The following is a 12,822-nucleotide window of genomic DNA, read 5'->3' as shown; positions in this document are numbered from 1 at the left end:
TCCCCCTCCCCCTCCCCCTGCTCAAGCTCCAATGTCAACCGGTGGCTCCAACGCCAACGATCCTTTCGCCGGTGGCTCTGCACTCACACCTACCTCCCCCGTTAAGCCATCCCTTACAGGAACCGGTGGTTCAAGCTTTAAGCCCTTTATACCATCATCCTCATTTGGTAGAGGCTTGACGCAACAGCCTACTGGTGGTTCAGCTGGTTCTGGCCAGAGGCTTCCAGCACCTTCTGCATCCGAGGACTTGTTGTCAGATAACGATGAGGCTAGCAAGAACATCTCAGGGGAAACCACAGAGCTTGCAAACCTTTCTAACCAGATCTCATCTCTGTCCAAGCAGACCCAAGATGTGCAGGCCAAGAGGAATACCACTCAGAATGAACTAAACCAGGCCACGTCTCAGAAGCAGAACTTCGAGCAGCGACTGGCCCAACTGCGCACCCTTTATGAGAAGGAGGCGCAAGATACTCGTGCCCTTGAGGAGCAACTCAGCAATGCACGGAAGGAGACTGCCAAACTTCAGTCTGAATGCATGGCGCTTGAAGGAACTTACCGTGATGCTCAGACGCAGCATCAGCAAGTATTGGCAGCTCTCCAAGCGGACCAACAAGAAAACACCAGCCTCCGAGAACGGATTCGTGTAGTCAATGGCGAGATTGCGCAGCTCAAGCCTCAGATTGAAAAGCTAAAGTCTGATGCTCGCCAACAGAAGGGACTGGTCGCCATCAACAAGAAACAGCTGTCCACTACAGAGGGCGAGCGCGATAAGCTAAAGGGAGAGGCGGAGGAGCTCACCAAGAGCCTTGAGGATGTTCGGCTGGCAAACACTGGCTCGCCAGCATCTGCTTCGGCTCAAATTGCAAGCCCAGCTGCATCGACCTCCAGCGCCAACAACCCCTTCTTCCGCCGCACTGCAAGCACTGATATTATGGGTGCATTTGCTTCTCCTCCTCCCACTAAGAATGTCTCTGATAAGTCTTTTGACGACCTCTTTGGCCCCTCGTTTCCACCCAGCGCCTCGGCCACTCCTCCGCCACCTCCACAGACCTCTTTCAAGCCCCAGCATACCGGTGCCTCGACCGCCAGTGCTGGTTCATACAGCACCCCTCCTGCCGCCAGCTCTCCTATCATGAGCCGTCAAGCAACCCTTGCTGCTGAGCCCCCTGCTCCCCCGGAGTCGAGGCAGATCAGTTCCAGCTTCTTGCCTTTCCCTGACCATACTGAGTCACTCTCATCCTCTCGCCAAGTGTCGCCCCCTGCTTCGCGTGCTGATGACCCCCTTCATGGTTCAGCTACTCCTGTTCCCGGTGACCTGAAGGCCTCTGACAGCCCTGCCGGTGTTCCTGGTGCTTTCCCTGGCGACGAGCTTGACAAGTCCGAAGTCAAGGACGCGGCCTCTGCCTCTGCCTCTGACGATACTACCCGTGAAGCTGTTAAGGACGAAGCACCAAAAGCGACCGAGTCTGCAGATCCATTTGGTGGTAATGATGAGGCCAAGGCCAAGGCCGACTTCGAGAATGCATTTGCTGCCTTCACCACTGCTAAGAACCATAGCAAGCCTTCCCCTGAGGCGAATAAGTTATCTGCCTTTGATTCGGAGTTCCCTCCCATTTCAGAGCTTGAGCGTGATGATGAGGAGGAGTCTGACTCAAGTAGTGACAACGGAGGTTTTGATGATAACTTCACGCCTGCATCACCGCCCGCCAAGCCCTTTGGCGAGAAGGCAAAAGCAGTAGAGTCACCAGAAGCTACTCACGCAGTTCCTGCCAGCACTTCACCGCAGCCAGCCCAGGGAGCCACCCCTCCATCAGAAGCCATGGCCCCTAGGTAAGTGGTTGATCATACTCAAATTTTGATGTCAAGAGTTAACATAGACCAGTATCGAACAGCCTTCGTCTCCCGCAACCGTGACTGAAGCCACTGCTCAACAGTCTTCGGTTGATGATATCTTTGGCGCGGCAGCAACCGGGACTGCCCCTGCTTCGCAACAGCCTGCCCCCTCTAACCCCCCTCAGACCAAGGGTGGATTTGACGACTTGGACAGTGACTTTGAAGGCCTAGAGGATGCTAAGGAAGGCTCTGCTGATGAGGATTTTGCCAACATCTCTCGTTCCGGACTGGACGACTTCAACCCCGTTTTTGATAGCAGCCCACCCGGAAGCCAGACCAAGACGGAGTCCACTGCGTTCGGCAACGAGAGCTTCGACTTCATCTCCCACAGCTCAACTGGCGCTGCTCAGCCTGCTGTGGGAACCAACCAGCAGAAGGCTCCCGAGGCCCATGACTGGGATGCTATCTTCTCTGGTCTCGACTCCCCTAGCGCAACTGCTGCCCAGCCTGCTTCTGCTGAGAAACCAGCGGGCGCTGAGTCCCATCCTGGTCAGCAGGCTCTGAACCGCACTTTGTCAACTGAATCCGAGCATGATGACCCAATCCTGAAGAGCCTTACAAGCATGGGCTATAAGCGACATGAAGCTTTAGATGCTCTCGAGAAATATGATTACGATCTTGACAAGGTTAGTTGAACTCAATCTACGCAAAGGAAACCTTCTAACGTATACAGGCGGCGAACTTTCTGGCTAGTCGCTCATAATAAACAACAACAACAGAATTGTCCCGGATATTATCTTCTGAAGGGAGGGCTTAATGCACACTGCATACTTGCTCTCTTACTATTGTTTTTTTGTCTGCATCCTCATGATTCGTTTGTTGAATATTTTCTTGGCAGCGAGATTTTCCTTTTGCGTCTGGTCCCATTGGACATGGGCTTGTTCTCCTATCATCTATCATCTGTCCACACATTGTAGTATCATGAAGACTGCTTGTTTGCTTAAGCCTGTATTGATTTCGTCTTTCGTGTTGCATGCTTTGAGATTGCAGCTGTAGAGATGCAGTTTTGTGTCGCCGATATAATGATACAGATAGAGCAGACACCAACAAGTTACAATAATGAATTATTCAAACAAGCGTAAATACCATTGTCGCTAACAGGGCATGAAACAATGCCCATCTTACACAATTGCGATAACCCTCTACCTTTTCCCATTTAACCACAAATCATTACTCGTCCTCGGTTACTACTTTACCCTGCTCATGATAGTCTCTGGTCCACGCCCACTATCAATATTGGCAGCCTCCTTCTTGACCGCGCCGATCCAAGACCTCTCAAAGTCATCTCTTGACTTCAATACAGCCTCAACCCACTGCACATTCAGGTCCCAATAGGCCATCTTGAACGTCACGTAAGCGTCCACGATGGCATTGCGGTCAGTTGTCAACAGACGCAAGAAGTGCTCTGTGACACGCCAGGTCTCCTTGATAGAGGCACCAATGTCTGGTGAGGGGAGTGTGCTGAAGCACTCGAAAGCTGTGGAGATATCGTTGAACAGCTTGTCCTGAAATGGGTCGGTACGACGGAACTTTGCGCCCTTGTTGCGCACAGCAGATAAGTAGCGAACAAGTAGCTCCTCAGCAAAGATCTCGACGAAAATATCGACCAGTGAATGGTGCAGTACGTGGCGGTAGTCGTTGACGTACTCCTCGAATGTTACCACCATCTGCTTCATAGCAGTAGTTGTATACCATCGAGGCGTAAAGAAGTCAGGCATGACGGCACCAAAATCGACGGAGAATATAAGTTGAGCGAAGCGATTGATACACCATGTGCTGAAGTCGACGTACCCGTCACGCAGCGTATTAACCTCACTCTCAATACGTTCAAGGTACGCAGGTGTGACATGCTGCTCAACAAGGCGACGGAAGCTTGAGAGGTATGCAAGACGGTTCTCGTCCTCGTTGTCGTCGATGCATGCGATCTGATCGTTTGCTGTAGCCACGAGCCAATCCTGAAGAGCCTGGAAACCCTCGAGTTCGGGGATCTTACCCTCCTCGTAGGGGATAGCCTCATCTTCAAGCATAGCCTGCCACGACTGCTGGCGAGTACGTAGACGGGCAAACATAGCATCGATTACACCCTCGACAACATCTGCACGCTGGGAGTTGGCAGCCGTGTCCACTTGCTCACGCAGCATTCGCCATAGGGCAACAAAGTTCTTGGTTCTGAAATAACCATACTCGTCCTGATCCAAGTTTGAGCCCTCGACGTTACGCTCTGCAAGATCGCGCTTCTCTTGTGCAAAAATTCGGTCGATCCACTCGTCAAGAAATTTAATGATGAGCTCACGAAAGTCGCGAACAAGCTCTGCCTCACGGTTGTCGATGACATGAGGTATGAGCTCTTCTTGCTTCAGGCCGATCTTTGCCATCTTTCTGTAGTACTTCTCTGGGAAGCCCACGATTTCCAAGGTATGTGCTGACGACGCCTCGTTGCCATCTACCATGCCAACCAGGAAATCGTGCATCAGCTGATGATATACGCCAGCGTATGTCTTTACTATGTTCCACTTCTTTGGCATAAGGTGTGACATTCCAACCTTGACGACGTTGAGATCGTTGAAATACCACTTCATTATCTTGTCCAACTTGCTCGGATCTTCAAGGAACTCTTCTTTTGCTCCTTCGAACTGTTGCTCTGCGCTGAGTCGAATAGCCTGTATGAACTTGTCCTTATAGCCACGAACCTTCTTAGCACCGTCTGTGATACTCTGAAAGCGGGTAGCCATTTCTTTGTGGTCTTTGAGAGCTTCCTGCAGTGCTAGTACACGCTGGTCGCTTGACTCCTCGGCCTCCATCACCACTGCGAATCTCACAACAAGCCCGTTGTTATCCTGGACAACGAGGTTGATGAGATTCAGAGCGATGATGCCAACATGCTCATCAAACCAGTCAATCGTGTCGTCTAGCCTTGAAAAATAGTCCACCAGTGTCGCCTCAAGACTCTCGTCCTCTGCGCGCTGTATTTGTTCCATAGCATCGTCGCGGATATTTCTCAATTGAGTAAGTTCGTAGTGGCACGGAAGCAGATTGGGCATGTTGTCGCTATCCTCGTCATCTTCCCGAAGCATCAACTCGACACGCGATATGCGCTCGTTGAAGGTCTCGAGGTTGCGGCGCATGGTCTCGACGGCGCCAAAGTTGCGGTGTGCTTGTGACACGAGGTTGATGCTCGCAAAGTCCTTTATCATATTCTGTGACTCGGAGCACAGCTTGTCGATCTTGATCATTTCCTCTTTGATCATCTGGACCGTCTTCTGGCCGTCACTGAGCCCCGTCATACCCGATTGTGTCGTCTCAAGCTGCTCGCGCAGGCCGCTTCGGAGCTGACCATCTACGGCGCCCTTTTTGCGTGAGAATTCTAACTTGAGTGCGGGAATCTTGTCTAGATCGTCGGGATGCCGTAGCAGCTCTGAGAGCTTGGGAGCAGGTGTGTCGTCCATTGTAGCGGCGGCGGCGTCGGCGTCGGCGTCGAGGGGTTCCGCGCCCAATTAAACCATGATGCGGGGGGTTATCGTGTCTTTTGTAGTCCTGGACTTTTGGTGCTAATGTCTAGGTATTAAATTCGTTGGGCGTAGGTGAACGCTGAAGCGAGAGTGTCGAGTTGGGCATGTCAAAGTCAACGTCAACGTCGCGGGGAGCTATTCACTGTCCCTTAACTACTGTAGGTCGTTCCATCATGTGGCTGACAGCGGAGCACAGCCACTCTCTCCAATGAGAGTTCAACACCACAGACAGTATCATGATAGAAAGCAGCAAAGAGGTAGTTAAGGAATATTCGAATGGTGACATAGTATGTAGAACTTTATACAATATATTCTTTTACATTTTGGGGTATCGCTATAGTTACGTCTTGACAAAATTACACCTGCTCAGTCTTACTCGCTATCACTTCCAGAGCTGCTCGTCTCATCATCGTCATCATCCTCTTCTCCAAGGCTCTGTTCGGCAATCACATCGCCTTCCTCAAGGCTTACTGCCTTGAGTTCAGTGTTAATTCCATCATCTGACTCATTCTCCTCTCCGTCACTCCTGACCTCACCTTCTTCTACACCCTGACCCCTATTTCTTCTCTTGTTCGGTTTGGCTGGACATTTCTTTCCAGGGGGGTTTTTCCTCTTGTTACTTTCCTGAGGGGCCTTATCCTTGGGTCCAAGTGCGAAGGTCTCAGGAAGGCTCTGATCTTGGTCAAAAACCCATATTGTGGGAAATTCCAGCACGCGCGTATTTCTCAGCACCTCTCGCAGGCAGTCTTCGGGGTCGAGTCTAGTGACAACAGAAGGCTTGTCCGAAGGGGTCCGGAACTTTGCGAGGAAGAAATTGAACTTCTTCTTCTGAGCTGCTATCTTCTCAGATGGCCACAAGCCTGGCTCTGTGTCGATATGATTCGTCCAAGTACCTGTAAAGGGATCTTGGAGCGCAAATGACCCAGATGACCATGTCAAGTGCACCAAGTCCTGCACTTGTCCGTCTGTACCTGCTCGTGGGGTCTTCTTGGCTTGTTGCCCTTTCGCCTTCTGTTGTTCTTCTAGTGAGGTATGGTATGCTTCGTATAGTGGCACATCATCCATAACCTTCGATAACATGCGGACCTTCTTTGACTCTGCATCAGGAAGATTCTCTAACACCATCCACTCAACCTGCCAATTGATCCTGTTGGTTCGCCGATTGAGTGTGGTATGGTTCTCCTTCTGCCTCGCCATACCAAGCGGTACACACACGATAGTGATGTTCAACTTCCTCAATCGCGCAGCCAAAAACCGTTCGAAAGTTCTGCCTTTAGCTTCGCGCAAAACTCTTGTAACGAGAACCTTGCGCTTGCGCCCATCTTTTCCAGGCTTCCATTTAACTTCTTGGATCGTCATCGGTCGCAATTCCTCCTCTTGCACGATACCACGCTCTTCGACGAGAAGCTTCTCGGCGCGTTCGATGGAGCGCTCAATTCCATGGAGGAAATTGTAATCATGATCGACACCGGCGGGAGTACGAAGTTTCGATGGAGCCATGTAGGCTGTTGCGTCGCGTTCGCCGGAACATTCAGACCAGGCTTTGTGTTTCTTAATACACGCGAGGGAACAGGTTCGAGTACCGCATCTTGGGCATTTGTATTTCGGGGTTGATATATGGCAGATTCCGCAAAGAGATGTTAACAAAGGATCAGCCATTATAGATTGCGACAGTTGAGAAGTCTGGGTGAAGGAGTTGAAGAAGAGAAGAATACGCTAACACTTTTAACGGGCAAATTGATGTTGCTAACGGAAACTTTTTAATGGGTCTTTTCGCATATCTTATCAGCAACTCACGTCGGGTCTAATTCATTATAAGGTACGGAGTACAATGTCAGTCTCAAGACTACAATAACTTGCCAGTCTATAGTACGTGCTATTGCAATGATGTATATTACAACAAGTTGAATATTTCACACATGACCAGAGGCTAGGATAACGTGCAAATGTGTTTCATTCTTATACCCCCCTTCAACCATGTAAAGGAGGAAGACTATAAAAACACCGCTGCGTAGAAGAATACTCTAACATAATGAGAAGATGGCCGTCAGGCTTAACATAGGTATATGAGCTAAGCTGCTCATCAGATGAGGCAGAAAAATGGTAATGACAAAAAAGATATAAGGGACATCAAACGCCGAACCCGCAGGTTTTGATCCAAGCCAGCCGCCAAATACAAGACAATTAAATCGAAATAAGCAAGAAGTGAGAAGTTGACAAAAAAGCAAGGCTCATGCTCAGACGTTAGTTAAGCTGTTTATCCAAAACACTCAGCGGGTGCCACCAAGAGCGCTAATCCTGGCGCCTGATGGCCTGTGCATCAGGGACTGTTGGTGCTGGAGCTGATGCTTAGAAACGACGCTTGTCTCATGTGTGACCCTTCCGTTGTCGCTTCGATTGTCCTCGAAGTCCTCTTCGTCATCCTCGACAATCTTGGTGGGGATCTCGTCCCTAAGGCTATACTGTTGGGACGCTCGCTCCGGAGTCGTAGCCGTAGAGGCAAAGGACATTGCTGTGCTGCTCCTGTTGGGAATGAGATCCGGGGTGGGAGGGATACTGGACGCCCTCCCGGACCGCGGCGCCAGGAGGGAGTCGTCTCCTGTTTCGGACGTGGCGGCGGAGTGGCCGTCATCGCTCTGGGTGGTAGAGAGGCTAGAATTCCTTCTACTAGAACTCCCTAGTTCGGCATCATGTGCCAGCTGGAGGCCCTCAACAGCAGCTTGACATTGCTCAGCAATGTTTCGGACAATGTGAGCAATGGCGTCAGTCTTGTCCTTAAGGTGACGATCGGCAACATCGGTGAAGCTGGACGAAGAGTATCGCTTGTTTCGGGGATTGGGGCTGGGGGTAAGACGGCCAGGTTCAGCAGTCTGTTGCACATCCTCCTCCGCTTCATCATAACCTTCCTCAATCTCATGGCTGAGGTCATCAGGCTTGGTGAGAGACTGGATGAGATGCTCCATGTGGTGGCTCTGGCCACCGATGAGACTGCGGAGATGAAGGACAACTCTGCGAGCCTCGTCACGCTGTCGCATGATGGTCATGTTGGTGTGCTGAAGCTGAGAAAGTTCCTTCTTGTTCCTCTTGCGCTCACGCTCAAGCTCCTCAGCAATCTCCTGCTGAAGGACAAGAGCCTCGAGAGCGTCATCACGCTGCTTCTCGGTTCCAGTGAGGCGCACAGAGAGGCGAGCGTTGTCATCCTTCTGTTGATCAATGAGACCAGCAAGACGACGGTTCTCCCTCTTATGTGTGTCGATCTTGACCTTGAGGTCCTGGGTCTCCTTGGTAAGAGTCTCAGCGAAGGCCTGGAATTTGAGGAACTGCTGCTTCCAGCTCTCAAGCTCTTCAACCAGGTAGTTGTTACGCTTAGTAACCTTGTTGAGCTCCGTGTCCATGCGACCCTTGAGGTTGATGAAATCTTGCCAAGCTTCAAGAGCATCGCGAGAGTACTGGTTCCTCTCACGAACGATCTCATTAAGATGGCGCATAGAAACCTTGGTCATGAGAGGCTTCTTCACAGAGCCACCAAAGACGGCCTTAATACCGGTGTTGCGTCCAAGCTTCTCACAGACGTGGTCCATAACAGCCATGACGGCATCCTGGTTCCACCACTCAGGATCTTGGATAGACTCAACTTCACCGCGCATAACGATGATCTGACCCGCAGGAACGAGCTTGCCGCCACCATAAGCGGATCGAAGATGCTGAGGAACTCCAGAAGGAGTGACATCACCATTAAGAGCTTGTGTAAGTCGTGTAACAAACTTGTTGCGCTGGCCGGGGGTAAGAGCAGTAGGCGGGCTGGAGGTAAGGACAAAGTTGCGATCAAGGTCAACAACCAGAGCATCGGTAGGGGCAGTGAAGAGCGAGCGACACTCAACAGTGATACCCAAAATGTAAGGGCCGGGCTCCTGAACCAGTTCCTTAGCGTGACGAGCGTGCACGACTGGGACATAGAGTCCACTCCACTCGTAAACTCGAACGCAGTATCGCACGGTCTCAGCAGCCATGGTGAGCATAGCAGGGTAGTGGCTGACGAAGATGATTCGGCGTGTAGGAGAGATGGCGGCTTCGATAACACCGACAATGTTGGGAATCGACAGACAGTTGAAAAGAGGCCACATAGCAAAGTTCTGGAATCCGGTAGGCGAAGAGGGGAACTGGTAGCAGAGAGCGTAGTCCTTCATGTCAATGCGAACAAGATCGTTGAGACGAGGCGCAGGGAAGCTCAGGATACGAGAAACTTCCTCAGCGTGGAACAGGTTGGTAGCCTTGTTCCAGTGAATCCACATTCCTCTGAGATAATCTCCAAGAAGATTATACAGAGGGTATCGTGAAAGGAACGACAAGCAGTAAGGAATCCAGTAGGTCTCATCGGGATTGTCGTAGTAGTCGCTCTCGGTTCTCTTGCGAAGGTCGCGAATTGTCTCGGCCCTCTTCTCGTCGGCTCGGGACCAAACACGCAGGCAAATACCGTAAAGAGTGTGAGAAGAATCCTGCTGGAGAACGAAAGCATGGTGAACACAGTGAGGTTGACTTCGGCCTGTGCAGATTTCGACATCGTGAGGAAAGCATGCCTATACAATAGTTGCCACTGGTCAGCTAAATGAATTTTAAATCGTCAATGGGTTGGGTGTACGCACCCTCATAGCGGAGTGAAGAGCCCGCGCAATCTCATTGTCCTGCTCGAGACGTGGGCTGCTGCCCAGAATCTCGGGGAGCCAGAACTGCCCAACAGCCCCCTTCATGTGGCCAATCTTGCCTTGGGCCGGCGCAGGAGCCTTGACCCATTGAGAAGGCTCACGGCCAACACCACAAACCATGTAGGCATGTGTCAAAGTCTTGGGAGTTCGCTGCTGAGGCTTCATGTTGAGGGTTGAAGGGATTGGCTGGGTGATGCGCGAGTGAAGCGAAGAAGTTCGGCTGGGGATCAGGAGGTTCTGATCAGCGCCCTGGTCGCGGGTGCTGGGCCTGCCATCGCGGTCGCTAGTCCGAGGACGGGTAAAGGAGGGATGGGTGTTCAAGGAGGGAGGCATTGCTGATAGTGTTGAGCCTGAAAAGGCCTCTCGTTTTCCTTCGTGAATTCGGGTATCGATATAGTTGTCGTCGGATTGACTTTTGAGAATAGTCGTTATGCTCTCTCTCAATTATGCCGTCTTTATTCCTGAGTTATACTGACTAGCAGGTTTGGTCAGTCCTGGAACATGTCTTGGAGTGCCAGAATTACTTGAGGCTCCGCTCCGCACTCAAGACTTCATTCAATGCTCGAGTCAACCGGGCTTTGAAGAGAAAAGCAAGGAAGAAAAGAGAGAGAGAATATTGAAACTCGAGAAACGAGGGGAGAGATGAAGGAAAAGTAAAGGAGAAGAGGCGAGAGAAGGTATGAATGGGTGTAAGTCGGGGGGGTGAGTGGAGAACTAAGGTACCTAAGGGAAGGTAGGCCTACCTAGGTACCTACCTAAGGTAGAGCTAGAGAGCCAAGAGAAGCGAGACAGCTTCTGATGGAATGAGGTCAAGTACCTATACGTACCGTTTTCAGTTGAGAGAATGGATGGATAGAACAGGTAGAATGGGAGCTCCCGTCCGTTGAATGGAGCGAAAGTGGAGGAACAACAACGGCAGAAATGAACCAGAAGCACTCAACGAACAGGGCTTCAGCGGGCGAAATTATGAGACAGATGGCGCACAAGGGGGCTTTGATCCCCTGCCAGTCACTTTCTAGGTTGGGATAGGTACGGTAACTGGTTTCTCCTAGTTTGGTGCGCCGGGCATTTATCAGTAAACAAGGAGGGTAGGAACTGAAAACAATTGAGTCGTATTTGTCGGCGCAGTCATGCAGAACAGATAATGTGATTGAGTGTAACCAATCTTTTCGCGTATAAGTGAGTGACTGACTGACTGACTGTATGTAGGTGAATATGCTGGTGTTGAGTCTTTGTCACAGTCTCACAGACAATGGAAATTCAACGAAAATGAAACCCCTATGCTCCAAATCCCTCCTTACAGTCAATAAACTTCTTACCAAAGCACCTGCACTGAAAAGTCAAGGCAAGGGGATGCCGTCTGTCTCTAGGTCAAACAGAACAGACGATGCATGTACCGGTACCTTACGTACCGTACCTACATTAGGGGCTAGATGAGGAGCTACAGAGGTCCAATCCCTCCACCCATTGAGGGGCCGGGATGCTGGGGCCGTCAGGGGCACACTGCACGCCTTCTGCAGGGGTCATGGGTCCCTAGGTCCCGGGTACATGGCGAACGGACAGGACGGCGGTATTTTATTATGGCGACGTTATGACCCGTGGACGGACCTCATATAGGTACATAGTTCGGACGTTGTGATATTCATTTGGTTAGAGTTACCAAGTCATGCAGATTTCTTTGCTTTGTTCTCGTCATCAGGGAGAAGAAGTTCCATGACATGTCATAACTAACGTCTTCGTTGGTGGCTTCTTAGCCTCCAACGCCAACGTTCAAGTGGCGAGATCTAGAATTCGAGGGGAACTCCTTTTCTGACCTAGAGTTGATTGAGGGCCGGGGAAACTCAAACCACGAGAGACAAGCATTGCCATGTCAAGTAATGGATACTTGACCTGACTAGAGCCGGAGCACTTGGGTACCGGTCTCCAATACACACACGCAAACAATAGCATTGCGCCGTTTGTTGTGTTGAACTGACGTTGGAGCTCCATTGTCCCAGGGGCCAGTGCCGTTCTGTCATTTTGACAATGTCACCGAAGAACTGACATAACATTTCTTCATACTTCTGTCACAAGTGCTGATTGCCCGGGCTACAGTCATTTGCTTGCGCATCTGTTTCTCCAGTGACTGTAACAGAAGCTGGCAAAGGCCATTGTTTCTGAAGAAACCCCATTCCTCCAGGTTAAACATCTTCATCGCCCTAGGATAGTTAAGCCATTCCTGCCGTTTCTTCGAGTCGATCTGAGTCTCTGATTCTTCCATAGCGTGACCTTAACATCAGGGATCGTCACCCCCACTCCATCAACCCCGGCTTGAGAGATAACACAGCCAATCGCAATCAAGAAAAGTGAGCTCTGGTCCCCAACGTGGGAAATTATCTGTGGTTGATGTTGACCTCGAGAATCTTCTGATGGTAATGAACAATACGACTGTATCTTTTGTCCCTGTGTGTCTGTGTGATGCAACGTGAAGGGACAAAAAAGCAAAACGCCTTGTCGAATCCTAACGGCCAAGTGATCTAATATCTATCAACCAGAGCCAAACCAGATGAAGGAGGTCGAAGACGGCGCGAGTTTGAAGTAGAGTGACAACTTGAATTGAGACCAATTGCACTAATTATGGAAATGAACAAGAAACGACAACTCCGGAATGTCTTGTATTACAAGACACAAGCATATCACTCTACCTAATACCTTGGCTAGCCCAAGTACAGGTCGCC

General features: G+C 50.6%; 4 protein-coding genes across 4 annotated transcripts; 1 reads left to right on the top strand and 3 right to left on the bottom strand.

Annotated features, from left to right (window-relative positions):
* Window positions 1-31: 31 nt before the first annotated feature.
* FSUBG_13073 (EDE1-like protein) lies at window positions 32-2,596 on the top strand (the record flags this gene model as incomplete). The annotated part of the gene is made up of 3 exons (XM_036677926.1): window positions 32-1,830; window positions 1,883-2,519; window positions 2,567-2,596. The coding sequence occupies 3 exons, from the start codon at window positions 32-34 to the stop codon at window positions 2,594-2,596; spliced, it is 2,466 nt and encodes an 821-aa protein (XP_036531471.1).
* Window positions 2,597-3,080: 484 nt separating this feature from the next.
* On the bottom strand, window positions 3,081-5,339 carry FSUBG_13072 (transport SEC6; the record flags this gene model as incomplete). The annotated part of the gene is made up of 1 exon (XM_036677925.1): window positions 3,081-5,339. The coding sequence occupies one exon, from the start codon at window positions 5,337-5,339 to the stop codon at window positions 3,081-3,083; it is 2,259 nt and encodes a 752-aa protein (XP_036531470.1).
* Window positions 5,340-5,774: 435 nt separating this feature from the next.
* FSUBG_13071 (zinc finger domain protein) lies at window positions 5,775-6,902 on the bottom strand (the record flags this gene model as incomplete). Its single annotated transcript, XM_036677924.1, has 1 exon — window positions 5,775-6,902. One exon carries the CDS (start codon window positions 6,900-6,902, stop codon window positions 5,775-5,777), a length of 1,128 nt encoding a protein of 375 aa, XP_036531469.1.
* Window positions 6,903-7,672: 770 nt separating this feature from the next.
* On the bottom strand, window positions 7,673-10,438 carry FSUBG_13070 (DENN (AEX-3) domain protein; the record flags this gene model as incomplete). The annotated part of the gene is made up of 2 exons (XM_036677923.1): window positions 7,673-9,979; window positions 10,046-10,438. 2 exons carry the CDS (start codon window positions 10,436-10,438, stop codon window positions 7,673-7,675), a joined length of 2,700 nt encoding a protein of 899 aa, XP_036531468.1.
* Window positions 10,439-12,822: the final 2,384 nt, after the last annotated feature.

Source organism: Fusarium subglutinans (assembly GCF_013396075.1).
Source record: "Fusarium subglutinans strain NRRL 66333 chromosome Unknown NRRL66333_c0000307, whole genome shotgun sequence".
Taxonomy (NCBI): Eukaryota; Fungi; Ascomycota; class Sordariomycetes; order Hypocreales; family Nectriaceae; genus Fusarium; species Fusarium subglutinans.
This window is presented reverse-complemented; position numbering and strand designations above follow the sequence as displayed.